General features: G+C 46.5%; 2 protein-coding genes across 2 annotated transcripts; both read right to left on the bottom strand.

Annotated features, from left to right (window-relative positions):
• Positions 1-2851: 2851 nt before the first annotated feature.
• On the bottom strand, positions 2852-4393 carry olig1 (oligodendrocyte transcription factor 1). The gene has a single exon (XM_027026289.2). It carries the CDS (start codon positions 3916-3918, stop codon positions 3184-3186), a length of 735 nt encoding a protein of 244 aa, XP_026882090.1. The 5' UTR covers positions 3919-4393; the 3' UTR covers positions 2852-3183.
• Positions 4394-12303: 7910 nt separating this feature from the next.
• Positions 12304-14298, bottom strand: olig2 (oligodendrocyte lineage transcription factor 2). The gene is made up of 2 exons (XM_027026288.2): positions 14196-14298; positions 12304-13951 (listed from the first exon to the last, which is right to left on the bottom strand). Exon 2 carries the CDS (start codon positions 13907-13909, stop codon positions 13088-13090), a length of 822 nt encoding a protein of 273 aa, XP_026882089.1. The 5' UTR covers positions 13910-13951; positions 14196-14298; the 3' UTR covers positions 12304-13087.
• Positions 14299-15000: the final 702 nt, after the last annotated feature.

Below are 15000 nucleotides of genomic sequence, written 5' to 3'. Positions count from 1 at the left end.
CTGTCAGCCGCGCAGCCGGGGCGGCCGGGGCAGAAGCGGGGCAGGAGCGGGGCAAGAAGGAGCACAGGGAGGGCGAGAACGCAGACCCGGATCTGTGATGTGTTAACTGGAATTCCTGCCCTCAGGCTGACTCTGGGAAGTGGGTCAAACTGGGAGCCACCAGGTCATTGCCACGCCGACAGAGATGCCCGAGAAGCTACGCGTTTGTGTGTGTGTGTGTGTGTGTGTGTGTGTGTGTGTGTGTGTGCATGTTTGCTCTCCTCTTCACTCAATAGACAGTTTGAAGACTGAAACACTTTAGCTTCTTATAAACAGTTCTTTGGATAACTAAACTATCATAAATCACATGCTGTACGTGTTCTCGGGGATATCACTTTATTATATTGCCCCATAATATTTAAATAACTCTATAGGTTACATAAATATCATTATAATGTTTCCATAATATTTAAATAAACAATACTATTAAGTGTTAGCTTGGTGTTATAGCAGGTTCATCTTAACAATGCTACAGTTACAGATTTAGTTTTACTTTTTAGCTTTATTTACTATGTAATATATGAAACTACAATTTTAACTGAGAAGAGAAAATTATAAGTTTAATACTAATAACACACTGATTGTCACTGTTTTTAGCGTGTGGGTGTGTGTGTTAGGTCAAGCTTTTTCCCGTGGTAAGCCACCCTGAAGCACTCACAAGTCACAGGGGCTTTGGGGTAATGAAGAGCTGGTATGGAAACCTGTGTGTGTGTGTGTGTGTGTGTGTGTGTGTGTGTGTGTGCGCATTAGGGGTGGGAGCAGAGTGGAGGGTTAATGGTCATTTCTAGGCACAGCAGACCGGCTATAGTGGGTCGAACTGGGCTGTAGAAAGGTGGGCGGGACTCTGGGGGGACTTACAGGAGGCCCAAGTTAAAGAGATAAATAAGAGGGGTGGGAACCGGGGGCAAACCCTCCACCCCCGCCAGCCTCCACTCGCCCCTAACATGCTCAAATTTATTGCTCAGCATTTCCTATCCCTGAGACTACCCACGTAGCACCCAATGACTATGAGAAAAATCTGAGAAGAGAGGAGACAAAAGGTAACTTCTCCGAGAATGTGAACGTGGTAAGGGAGGCGGGAACTCCAGGGCCACGCTGGGAAAGATTCTCATTTTAACAAGGACCTTGACTTTAGTTTGACCGTAATCTTATCAGAACTTCCCTATCAAGTTCACCTGTTCGGTTGGAGAAGTGTCTGCTGGTGCTCTGCTCTCCTCTACATGTGGGGTGGTGTCTGGCGAGCTGGCCTGCGTGATATATCGGTGATATATCCCCCTCTCTAAGTCATCGTGATGCCGGAGAGCTGGCCGGAGCGAGGGAAGATAAATCCTCCGCCTGTGTGGAGGGTCTGAAAGGAGGAGTGTAGCTCTCCTCACCCTTATCCTTTCACCCGCCGCCGAGGATGGATGGCCCTCGATCGCTCTTCAGGCCATGCTTGCATGCTCACACACACGCGCGCGCACATGCACGCACACACGCACAAACGCACGGTTCAAGTTTGTATGAATATTGCCACGGACACCCCCCCCCTCGTTGTGGTTTGTGTAATATGTTTGCGTGCGTTTACTCTGTAGCACGCAGACGCAGGTCGCTAGTCGTATATCAGTGAGCTCTGCGGTTCCACGGTGGCGCGTCATGCTCCACAATGGAACAGCCCTGTTCTGCTCTCTCCTGCTCTGTTTCTCTTTGTTTTGGCTGGACTGCACACCACTGATGACTTAAAGCGTGAGCACAAAGAAAGTGCAGAGCTCTACACCCCGCAGACAATACTGCACTGTGGCATTAGAGGGGGGGGGGGGGGGGGGTGAGAGAGAGAGAGAGAGAGAGAGAGAGAGAGAGAGAGAGAGAGAGAGAGAGAGATTCTGTGCTGAGGTGAATAAGAGTAAAAATTAGTGCAGCAATCCACTTCCAGTCAAGTCATAAGACAGCTATATGTAAATATAAAGAACACCAAGTCAGTGTGCATATGCATGTGTGTGTTCTTGCGGGGTCTCAAGACAGAGCGTCTTTGATCTTCCCTACTCCTGGATACTTCAGGACCCTTTTCTTTCCCTTTAAGAAAATCAAGGTCTATTAGCCTTAATCTTGCTTAATGGCATCTACCTCTCTCTTTGTCTAACCCGATGGGTAACAGACTCCCTCCTTCAGCTGTCCGCCCTCGTTCATTCAGGGGGTCTAATCCCCCTCTTACCGCCGAGCCAATCGTCGCCACTATTTATCATTATTATTATGATTATGATGGGCATTATCATCAGAGACCTGCCTCAGTCTTCTTTTCACCGCTGCCTCTTCTTTTCTGCGTCCTTTGAAAAGGAGGGAGCGGGAGGGAGGTGCTACTCTTTACCGCCAGGGTCGCCGCTCGCTGGAGTCCTGGGACGTGGGGGGGCGTTCTGTCTGGCGTTGTTTCTGGTTTTGCGGGCTGAGCTCTTTTGACGGCGACACATTTTCTGGGCGTTTGAACGCATTGTGAGGGCAGCGCAATGAACACGCGGCGCACCGGCCCGGCTAAACGCTCCTTTACCCCTCCGAGCGAGGGAGGGAGAGGCGGAGCGGAGGACGAGAAGGCGAGCGGAGTAATTACGGGGACGGGTTTTGATGTCAGGGTTTGTTTGGCGGGACTGAATGGGAGTTTGAGGTGGGGTAAAGAAGCAGGACCAGCGGCAGGGAGGGCGGCGCTGCGCTTCTGGAAGCCGCCCTCCACTTTGCATGGAGAGGCTCCCAGTAATTATTTCAATCTGCTGGGTCGCACATTCACTTAGAGGAGTGAGAAACAAGCACACACACACACACACACTCACAAACATAGCCGTTATTTCCTCGGAAACTGCTTTTATTCTGCTGCGATTGACGACAATAATAAAAAATTCCATTTTGTGAAATGTGTTGTGTATCTTTGCACAACATTTTCCAAGTAGTACCTTGAGTCTATTTCACCAAATTAGACAAAGATTTTGAAATTTCGAAATATCATTCAATGTATTTTGCTATTTTGGTATGACATATACACATAGTAGTAATCCAATAAAAAATTGTCACAGGGTCTAAAATCAAATAACAAGAAAAGAAACAAAAACACAGAAGAAAAATAATACAACAATTTTTGAGGGCTGGAATTATTAATGTCCTCTCGATAATGTTCTGGACTCATTTTGGGAAGCGTGATGTAGGTTGGACATGCAGTACTCGGGGTACCCTACATGCCCCGCATGGGCAAAGTGGGGTTGCTGCAGACCCCTCTGAGCTCCACGCCGTGGTCTCCTCCAGGGCTGGGGGACCATTCAACGGCAGCGGAGAGCACTTGGCCGGACCAAGCTGCTGCTCGGGGGGGGTCAGCAGAAGCTGTCCTGGCCCCGCAAGGAACGGCCAGCCTCCGGCCAGGAGCAGGCGTGGCCCAGTCCCTCCAACGCCCGCCCCGATGCTGACCTCACCCAGCAACCGCCTCATTTCCTGGAGGGAGGAGCCGAGCAGGAGGATGTAGTTGCGGGCCAGCACCAGGGTGGAGATCTTGGAGAGGCGGCGGCCATTCGGAGAAGCCCCAGGGGGAAGATAAGGGTGCTGTAGCCCCCCGCCTCCACCTGACGATGAAGAGGGAGAGGAAGAGTAAGGCACCATCACCTCCCGTAGCGCGTCCATGGCTAAGTTAAGGTCTTGCATCCTCTTGCGCTCCCGGCTGTTAATTTTGCGCCTCAGCTCCTGCTGTTCCTCCAGGCTGAGCTCCCGGGGGAGTTTCGGGTGTCTGTGGGGCACCTGGAGGCCCCCAGCGCTGGAGCCCGATCCTCCTAATCCTGCAGTCCCAGCAACCCTCACTGATCTGGGCATGAGCTGCTGCAAAGATCCCTCTCTTTGCTCCTTGCATCTGAGGGCAGAAGCAGGCTGCATGCTGCTGTGCTGTGCAGGTCTCACAGGCAGCTGCTCGAATCCACACGTCCGCCACAGACCAGACCAAGGATCCGCTCGCTAAAGTGCCATCCACAGCTAGACCACAGAGAGCTGTTCAGTTCCTCCCGATGAACTCTTGGTTCCCAGCTCAGTGGTTTCAGCCAGAACTGTTACAAATCGCTCAAGAACCAATAGCAGTATAAAAGTTGGTCTTCCGTATCCCACAGTTCCCCTGGCTGATGATGGCTGGTAGGTCTGTCTTCAAGTATGTCCTTTATGCAGCTCTACACCGTCACACAGTCTGTCTTTCTCTGAGCGGACCACACTCATGGACCATAGAGAGCAAATGAGGATGAGAAGATGGGTATTGATCTAATGTTATAATTAACACTCTCTCTCTCTCTCTCTCTCTCTCTCTCTCTCACTCTCCCTCCTACATGCAAGCACATATAAAACAGTCACGTTCTTTTTTGACATTCTGTCTATGAACCTGCCCCTGGGAGGAAGTTACAGAGAGAGAGACAAATGGATGCCATGCAAGAGATGTGAAGCTCTGTTTTTTTTTCTTTTTTTCCTGAAAGGATGCATAGGGTGGGGAAATTATAGCAACTGGTGTTCCCGGACTTGTGAATAGTATCGAGGCACCCCACCCCCCACCACACACACACACACACACACACACACACACACACACACACACACACACACACACACACACACACTGTCTCTCATACACAGGCAGAGACAGGAAAGAGAAAGTGCATTAAAAGAGCAATCACCATGCCAGGCACCTGCAGGGTAACAGAACACAACCTGCCAGTATTATGTGCGTATGTATATGTGTGTGTGCGTGTGTGTCTGTTCCTACGAGCCTGTGATGGATTAGAGCTGGGATGTTTGTCAGCGGTGTGTGTGTGTGTGTGTGTGTCTGTGTGTGTGTGTGTGGTGTGTGTGTGTGTGTGTGTGTGTGGTGAAAAGAAAGAGAAACAGAAAGAAGGAGAGAGGCAGAGGCCAGAAAGGGACACCTGCACTGTGACAGAGACGCCGAGAGGAGATGAAAAAGAGACGAAGAAAGAACCTGGTGTCCACCCGCCCCGCACAGCACCTCCCACCTCCCTGCCCTTCCTTCCAGCTTGCGGGGGCTGAATGGGGCGGTGTGGTTTCGGGGGGGGATCACATCCGTACCCCTGCCCCCAGCACCCGCTGCCTCCGTGGGCCTTTATGACAAGGCTGGAGTGGGGCAGGGCCCGGTGGAGCCAGGCAGGGGGATGAGGGCTGTCTTTGTGGGGTCCTGGGTGCACTCCGCCTGGGCCAAGCTGGCCAGCCCTGAGCTGAATCTCTGGATCTGCACCTGGAGCTTCAATCAGCTCATTCACACCGCGCCTGTTTCCTGTGGACCCCATTAAACATTACCGCACGCCTGGGTGCACAGGGCTTGGCTAGCCCTGGCATCTTCCCTTCTGTCTCTATCAGACAAGTGTCCATACAAATGTAACCCCCGACCCCCAGACATCTCTCTCTCTCCCTCTCTCCCTCTCTCTCTCACACACACACACACACACACACACAGACACACAAACAGACAAACGCGCACAGAGAAAAGAGATATTCTAAACTCAGTTTCACAATGTTCAGACTTTCATAGTCCAATATCTTTCCATGTTATTTTTTTTATAGTGCAATATGCACTATAACTGAAAAGTACGTTATGGCTACTCACAAGCGCAGAATCACCTCTGAGCTTATAGGTTCAGAGCATCTTTTAAGGGTAACCCCACTGTCCAGAAAGCTCTAGTGTTCCAGTACCAAGTACTGGCCTTCCATTTGCAGCCTGTCCTGACGGGGCCTTTAAAATGGGAGACCGACTGAATTCAGCTGCTTACTTTTACTTACACTGCATACGTTTCAAAATCTGGTGGAGTTCAGATAACGGTTCAGCACATATGGCCTCAAAGGCCCACTTAGTTTAATTACCCAATTCAAACAAACAAACAAACAAGTTCAGCTAACCGCACAAGTTTGACAGCCCGCACTACAAACTCTCTTTTCACCATCTGAAAGGTCAAAGCAGAGAACACGCTGCAGCTCATTGGCGGAGGAACAGGGACCAGCTGTTTCCATATTCATCGGCCGGCCGGCGCCATCGCGGAGCGTCTGCCGAACGTCGTCCACGTGTTCGCCGCTGCCGGCTGGCCGGACCTTGTCCGGCTTGTGGCCGGACGGCGCGCTACGCCGAGCTGTCTCTCGCACCGGAAAACCTGCATAAAGCCGCGTTCTAATGAGAAATTAACAGATGTCAACAACTATATCCTCCCGCTTGCAACCCTGAGGAGAGACAGGTGCAGGGGCCCTCAAAGTCAGGCGTGGCGGGGAAAAAAAAGGAGCTTTCAATCGAGGGATGAGGGGTACAGATTGGGGGAAAGAGTGTGTGCGAGTGTGGAGGGGCGGTGGGGGATGATATCTGGGGAGTTGAGGAGTCAGCACTTTCAGTTAGCCATGAGGCTGTGGGCGCAGGGCCACAGCTATGAGAAGATTACAAGCTGTTAATAGGGCGGAACCAATGGACTGAAAGCTGGGTATTATGGCTCCCAGCATGCTCTGGGAAAGGTCGGCCTGTGCAGTGATCAAGGCCGCTCAGACGGAGCATCACTCTGCAGGTCTTTTGTCCACATGGCCAAAGCATCGGCCACACGACAAATCCCGAATCAAAACCCGCTGTCACACGCTTGCCATCGGTCATGGCTGTTTAGAGTTGAAACTGATTCTCTAAATGCACACACACACACACACACACACACACACACACACACACAGGCAGGCCTGCAGACACACTGATTATAACTGTCACTAACTGCTCACTGACAGCTGCTGGATGTGTCATGTTTCGCTAATGAGCGCACTCTCTCAGCTCACAGAGCATGTGCATGCAAGAGCAGAGCTCCAGCACGACGCATCATCAGAGGTGGACGTCTTCTGGGATCGAAGGATGGTCTCGGGTGCTTCGTTTTCTCATGTACTTGTCGCCAGAATATGTGCTACATTTCCACCCCAAGTACAAACATATTTTGTTCTCTGATAAGCACACATTTTGAGGATATGGTCCTACAAGTTTCCGTGTAACTTGCTCTTCTGTTCTAAGCTGCTGTGAAGAGGCCATATGGAGAGATCAAGAAGTTTCCTGCAGTCAGACAGCCCTTCACCCTCTCTGTGACAGTGATGAATCTTCAGCCCTCTACAACACAGCCGCATAGCCACCGCACAAGGCCTGTCTCGACCCCACCTTCTAATAAAGTCCCTTTTGTATGTTTTATGTGTCTGTGTGTGCGTGCGCGTGTGCGTGTGCCTGTGTCTCTGTGTGTGTGTGTGTGTGTGTGTGTGTGTGTTAGGGGTTGTAATAGAAGAGCGATAGCTTCTGGGATATGATGGATGAGGGGGCATGGTGTAGTGATGGAGTAACAAGCAACAAGAGGATGAGTGATGAAAGGAGATGCCTGCACAGTTGAGAGCAGCAAAGCAATCCAGCGTTGAATAGGGCAAACCAGCCTGAAAGGGGAATCACACACATGCCACGTCCACAGTCAAGATCACGGCGAAAGAGGAAATGGGAGGGGCTTGATTACATATGGCATCAGTGACTCCGAATTTGGAGCTTTTACCCCTGAATATGTAGCAAGCTCTTTATTAAGCACAACGTTACGCCATTTTCATGGCGATGAGTAAAACGATCATTTTCGCAGTGAAAACTATAGGCTGTTTGAATAGTAGTACGAGGTGGTCGAAACTTTGTTAGAAGCAGGTTGCTTAGATGAGTTTTAGATTATCAGACTCTAACTGACATGGAAATGAGTGAAGATGAATGGCACAAATAAGTGGAGTGATAATAAACTTCTCCATCATGAAGGAATCACAACACGCAAACTTACACAAATAGTGAACTCATACATTTCAGTAACAATTTTCTCTCAGAATATCTATATGTCTCTGCATGTGTGTGCGAATGAGGAGGAAATAAAACATTGATGATGGTGTGGAAAGCCCAGAAAAGTAGTTAGTATCAAAGTTAGAAGCAATGTAATTTAGGGTCATAAAGGTTAGAGTGTGTATACCCACAGGGATAGAATGAGGCATATGCTTGAAAAAGATCGGATTTCAACATAAACAAAACTCATCTGACACACACACTTTCTGTCTCTCTCCTCCTCCTCACACACACACACACACACACACACACACACACACAGTGCAGCTTCTCTGGGGGAGGCATGATCATCCATCAGATCATTTCCACTCTGACTGGTTTCAGACAGCCAACCACAAATAAAAGTCTAGTAACATACACACACACACAGCAGCACCACACACACACACAGCACACACATCTTTGATGTTACGTTGTGTCCATGCTGTGTTCTCTTTTCACACAGTGTCCACACACGGCCGGTCATGAATATCCAAGAATTCACTCTTATAGGATTATCTCCTCTTTCTCTAACTGCTCAAACACTCTCAATGGCCAGCTCTCCTTCTTTCTCTTATACATTCCTTTCCTTCTCCATCTGTCTTTGTGTCTTTGAGTCTTACAATAAACACATTAATCCAACCTATATGGGAGTTCATCAGCTTTGGATCATAGACTTTTGGATGCACAAACTACCCTTGTTTAGGACCTACCACCCCCACATCCCTCCCCTCGCACACATACAACCCCCCCCCCCCCCCCCCACCCACACACACACACCCTATGCATACACACACACACTCACACACAAGACACCCCCCACACACATACATATACTCATTTAATGTTATCCATTTAAAACCTACTCTACCTTTTAACAGCGCACAAAAATTCACACGTTTTAGCAGCGTTCAGATCCTTCAGCCAGTGCCATGTGCTACTTAATAAAGAACAGATGAAGAGGAGAAGTCTTGGTCCTCCCGGGGGAGAGGAGCTCTCATATGGCTACTGTAACGACCCCCACCAGGACGCTCAAACCCTCGCAGCCTGTGATGGTTTCTTGGCATGGCCGTGGGTCGACTGTACGGCACCGGCAGTAAGGATGGTGAATAAATCAAGCGCATCACAGAATCGTAATGAACAGTTAGAGTGAAACTGCACAACCGCACCCTGAACGGATAATCCTCTCTCTCTCATCCTCTCCATCGCTCTGTCACTCTCGCTCCGTCTTTCTGTCTTTCGCGGTTTCAGACGCACTGCTTTCTGTTTGTTTATTTCTGGGTTTTTTTCTTTCTTTCATTCTGGTGTTTTTTGCGCCACCTTTGATGCACGGCTCCAATCCTCTTGGCGTAATCCTTTGTGCCAACACAAGGCAGTGTCTGTGTCTAAAAAGGCCTGCATCTGGACTGAACCAGGGGATTTAGAAATAGGAGTAAGATGTAAGTGTAACAGAGTGAGAGAGTGAGAGAGAGAGAAGAGAGTGAATAAGGGATAGAGAAGATATATCATGAATATTCAAGTCATGAGTTTAAGAAAAGTTGGATTATTGATTTTGGTAGTGACTGACTTTCCCCAGTGATGAAGTCTGTCAAGTCCTCCATTTGTTTGCAGTGTTACTATATTTACTGCTGATTATGTCTAATGTTTACTATGACATAAAGATCTACTTAACGGTTTTTATGTAAAATAGGCAGCTGATGTTAAGAACAAACAATGTGTTTTAGACATGAATCTTACAAGTCTATTTTGTTCGGGTCCGCTCAGGTCTTTAACACTGGTTAAAAATAATGAGACAAGTTGAGGGAGAAAGCTCTGCGAAATTTAGGGAAACCAGCAAACCTCCACAACTCCTTGTGAGACCTTTGGTGTAAAACAACTAAATCCCTTAATGTAGACCTAACCGCCCTGCCATGCTATGCTGTCATAACGGCAGCAATTACTGTACTGTTCACACATAATCACCTTCACTCACATAATAATTAACGCGGGTCAAGCCTGTCAGGGCACCATTTCCTCAAAAAAAAAAAAAAAAACCACCCACGCATTTCCATAATCAAATATTCTCAGTTTGTTCTCACTCTTTTAATCCGTAAAATGCTGTTTCATTACTGATAATTGCGCACTTTTGGCGTAACGCGGTTTTGCCCACGTTGGCCCGCGCGTTTAGGCGGTTAATTAGCAGTGCGGCCTATTAGCGGCTTTTCAGGCGCGAGAACCGTGATTAAGGCGGGGCCGCGTGCGGCGGGGCGGCGGGGGACGTGCACGCTGATTAATTTGGAAACGTGATAGCGTGTAATTCTCATTACCTTTCGGGGTAATTGCATTTTCCGCAGAGCAAATGGGCTAGGCGGCCAAGATCGCTAACAAGCAGATGTTTGAAAAGAAAGACAAGACATTTAGCAGCCTGTTTACTTTTATTTAACTCGATTTTTGAGTCAAACGAAGTGCGAAGTTCACATGTTTAGTAATATGTTTATGGTTGGTCTCTCCCTGTATTGGCTTTAGGTTAGCAATATGTCTGTTAAATTAGTATTTGAAGGTGTCCAGGCGCTTTAGGACTATCAAGGGGCTTTGGGTATAATGACAAAAAGCAAGATAAACTTATTGGTCGGTGTTGGTCTTCTTTGGTTTGTTTGTTGCTTTGCCGTTGGGTCATCGGTAATTTAGTTGAACATCTTTTCCAAGTCCTATTCTGAAGCGCGCACAGACAAAACAAATAAATAAATTTTTAGCCATAGGACCTTAACGATTATAACTGTACCGTTCAACGTGTACATAGCACACTGAAATCAAATATTCTTAAATGTTTTAAATTATCAGATCATAATCTACGTTATGCACCTCACAAAACACACGGTGCCCTCACTCAGACTTAGTGTGCTCTTGATTTTGTAGGACTTTTTGTCGTTCGAATTCCTCAAAAAGTAATATATTCAAATTCTGAAACATAGCTAGAGGGGGGGGGGGGGGGGGGGGGGGGGGGGGGGGGGCAATAAATATGAATATTCAGACACCAGGTTTGCTCCATATCGTTCCAACTCCAAAGGCCCTTGAAAAACCTTGCAACAGAGCGAAAAATCTGGCCTCCAGCTGCTGTCGTTTAGTTATGTATTCTACTGTAGTTTACCGTTTACTCTGCCCATTGGTTAGCGCGCCTCCGCATACTTTGCATATCAAGAATTCAAATATTCTGTTGTCTGCCTTTGAACTAAATGACCTTTTTAGAGCTTTAAATCAACAGTATTGTTCTATTTGCCTTTTTTTCTGGTTACATTAAATACAATTTACTAAGATCGTGTCTAAATAATTCAGGTCCATATTAATTTACGACTAAACAGGATGCTTGCGAACAAACTTGCAAATGCTCAAATAAAGTTTGACGTGGGCCATAAGTGGGTAAGAAATAAAGTTTTTAATCCATTTTTAAAATGAGTACAGTAATGCTATCGTATTTAGTTCATCATAAGGTACAAGTGAATTCATATAACAGCAAGTGAAGAGTGAAATAAGTTATGTTCATCGCGAAGATTATAATAATAATAATAACAACAATAATCATATATTATTATTGTTATTATTATTAATAATAATATTATCGTTGTGATTGTTCCTCTTCTTCTCCCTCTGTTTCTGCAAAGATGCAATATTATAGGCCTATGTATCAAGTTGTGCACATAATTATTTCTTTTTTATATAATTTATTTGGCTAATAATGTGATCTAAAGCTACTTCTGTATAAAATCTACCGTTGTTTAGATACAAACATCTATTTGCAGGTCTTGAACAATAAAATGTTACGTTCGTTCTGCGGGATTTTTCCTTGGATTAATATAGTTTCAATTTTGCTATTATTGTATACAGTCTTCAAGGTTTTTTTAGGTTACACAGCAATATTTAAACGAATGAACTCAAAAAGCATTTAATTATTTTCAGCACTATGATTAATAATAATAATCTAATCTGTAAATTACAGTTGGCTACATACTGGAGTAAATTTCAAGGAACGGAACTAAGATTTGTTGATGATGTGCTTTCGAAGAGCTTTTCGACAAATGACAATGTGATTGCAGTTACTCAGATGACATAAACCGGTGCAGTAACGTCTAAACATATTGTTTGAATCGAGAATCGTAAATCATCATATACTTAACTCCATACGTACCGGTAGGATATGTTTTAACTAACTCATAACGGAACTGCAAACGTGTGTAGCCTGGCTAAGGCATAGGTGTGGCCGACACTGAATAGCTGTAGTAGGTTTTTGATAACAAATACACAGGACAGTTTTTAATGTCAGTGAAGTAAAAACTGAAGGCAAATATGAATAACGATTCGTAAGGTAAATGTGAAGACAGGACGTTGTAGAGTTGGATGATGCCTCCGTTAGTTCCATGAATGAAAAAAAAAAGAGAAACAGATAGAACGACTCATTTAAACTTTTTATTTTAACTACATTTACAATTCCAACACAGTTCTCATTCATGTGAAAATTCCGCCGAAAATAAGTAAATAAATATCGTTTCGCACTTTTATAAAAAAATAAAAGATGATCATTCATTGCGTCGGTCAGTGACATGGTAAAAAAAACAAAAACAACAAAACAAATGAAACGAGAGAGAGAGAGAGAGAGAGAGAGAGAGAGAGAGAGAGAGAGAGAGAGAAGAGGGGCGAACAGGTGCAATACGATTCCAGTTACTGACAGCGCTTGGTAAACAAATTCCAAGCTCACCTCAACCTTGGCTTAATTCTAGACCCAATATAAAATCTGTCATACTGTACAAACGCTCTACATATTTACATAGTTACACTTTTACCAATTGTTCGGGATTTGTTTTTAAGTTTGCTCTTTCAATAAGAAACAAACGGAACTGCTCTTTTTTTCTAATTCTGGAGATTTACAGGAAGAAAAGAAATGTTGGAGACGTCGCTGAACAGTTACTAAACGTTTATACGCCATGTTCACAAACATGATAACCTAATACAGAAGGTTACGCGTGGAATATCTACTTTAGCTAACTTATTAGAAAATCTATGTTAGTATCACCGATCCGCTCATCTTTTAATCAGTACTCTCAGACCTCACCGAACCATTTTTTTTCCCGAAGACAAAGCAGATGACTACGATGAAGGCTACAAGTCTGTACCAAACCACCAGCGCCGATTTTATTCATCGTCTCTAAATGTACATTTTCCCATCGTGAGAAGTTCGAGTCATTTTGAATCGCTTGCCAGCCGTGGCATGCTGACAGAACTCATCCCCGACACGTGAGGCGGCGGGACCTGACACATGCTGCACGGACACGGCATTCCCGTGCCCCAGTGCTGGAAACCCGAACCGAGAGGGCCCGCGCCGGCCGAGGGTGCTTTTAGAAGTCCGTGATGTGGTCTTACCGACGCCACGGCTGAGAGACCCGGCGCAGTAAGTGAAGCGGCGGTGGAGACGGCCGGTGGGAGCAGCGGGTGGTGAACCGGATGGGACGCATGAGACACAGCGGGGTGACCGGGCAACGGAGCTGCCGCGTGCGTCAGAGTGCCACAAGCAGACGGGTGGAAACCCGCGTGATGACTGCCGCTGCCACCGCCGTAGATCTCGCTGACAAGCCGTTTCATCTCCTCCAGAGAATTGCTCAACATGAGGATGTAGTTACGCGCGAGAAGCAACGTCGCTATCTTGGAGAGTTTGCGGACAGAGGGCCCGTGCGCGTACGGCATAACTTCGCGAAGGCCGTCCATGGCAATGTTCAGGTCGTGCATGCGCTTCCTCTCGCGGCTGTTGATCTTGAGGCGTATGCTCTGAAGCTCGCTCTCGGACAAAAGTTTTCGGTCCTTCTTGGAGAACATCTTCAACCCGAGCCCGCTCTCGTCGCTGCTCGAGAGACCCCGCATGTCGGTGCCTAATTCGGGCGGGGAGTCGCTTTGTGTGGAGGATACGGCTCCGGAGAAGCCCACCGATTTCTTCACGGCGGACAGGAACAGGTCGTCTCCTTCTGGAGAAGAGGGTCGACTGGAAACTCGGCTCGTGTCGGAGTCCATGCTTCTCGCTTCAACTCTAGTATCACTAGATCTGGCCAGTGCCTATAGAATGAAGGTAAAGACTAACATTTTGGAACCATGCAGGCTGTCTTATATAGAGCATTGTAAATTAATTCCCAAACTAACGGCAAAACTCAGAAACAGCCCAAAGTTTTCAAAAAGTTTACTAAATAGGAATGAACGTGTCGAGAGATTTTTAAGACTAATTTATGCAAAAAAAATTATATCCAATTGTATTCATGCTCGATTTTCAAACTTTCCCTTCTGCAAACGTTTCTGAACTTACCGAAAGCGGGCGTACTGTCTGCAAGCGTGGCTTGAAGAATTCACTTGTTATTCCAGATCAGTCGTGACGGCGTGTTTGGCACGGCCGGGAGTGACGCGAGCGTTTTATAGTGGACCCCCGCCACCTGGGGCAAGTAAACAGGACAATGTCACCGCTTTTCCGACAGTTCGTCAAGAACCAATGGGCTCCCTGCGAACGGTGGAGAAGGGAGGAGGCTAGCGGGGGTGGGAGTCTTCAAATCTGATGTCATTACAAAGAAACGAGGCTTCATTAACTAAATTAGACACACTCCGCATATGGCAACCTTGTAGCGCACTGGTTGGTGTAGATTACGAGCCATCAGATCGACAGACCGTGGAATCAGTCATTAAAGTTAGTCGAGCGATACATAAGCCCTCTCTATGGTACATAAAACAGGTCAAACACAAACTGCTGTCTGAAAAAAAAAAACAGCAAACACGATGTTACTGACTAGATACTCCAGGTAATTGGAGTTGCAGCACAAGTCATTCGATTTTGAATACATTTGATAGTCAGTAAAGCAAAAAACACAATAGCATAATTAAACAGTCCACTTTAAAATTCAAAAAGATGAACAAAAACAGTATAAATGCTAAATCAATCAACCAATCAAACAAGCAAACTGATAAATTAAGTAAAGTTAATCGTGTAGTCCACATGTGTAATCTGTATCATGCGCGCTTATTTTTGGACACAGGATACTGCCAACTAGGCCAACTTTAGAATAAGAGGGGTGGTTCCTGACGTAAAACGGGCAGTGAGGCGTCGAAAATTTATTACGAAT

The sequence above is a fragment of the Electrophorus electricus genome, chromosome 25 (assembly GCF_013358815.1).
Source record: "Electrophorus electricus isolate fEleEle1 chromosome 25, fEleEle1.pri, whole genome shotgun sequence".
Classification (NCBI taxonomy): Eukaryota; Metazoa; Chordata; class Actinopteri; order Gymnotiformes; family Gymnotidae; genus Electrophorus; species Electrophorus electricus.
The sequence above is the reverse complement of the archived record's forward strand: the minus strand, read 5'-3'. Positions and strand labels throughout refer to the sequence as shown.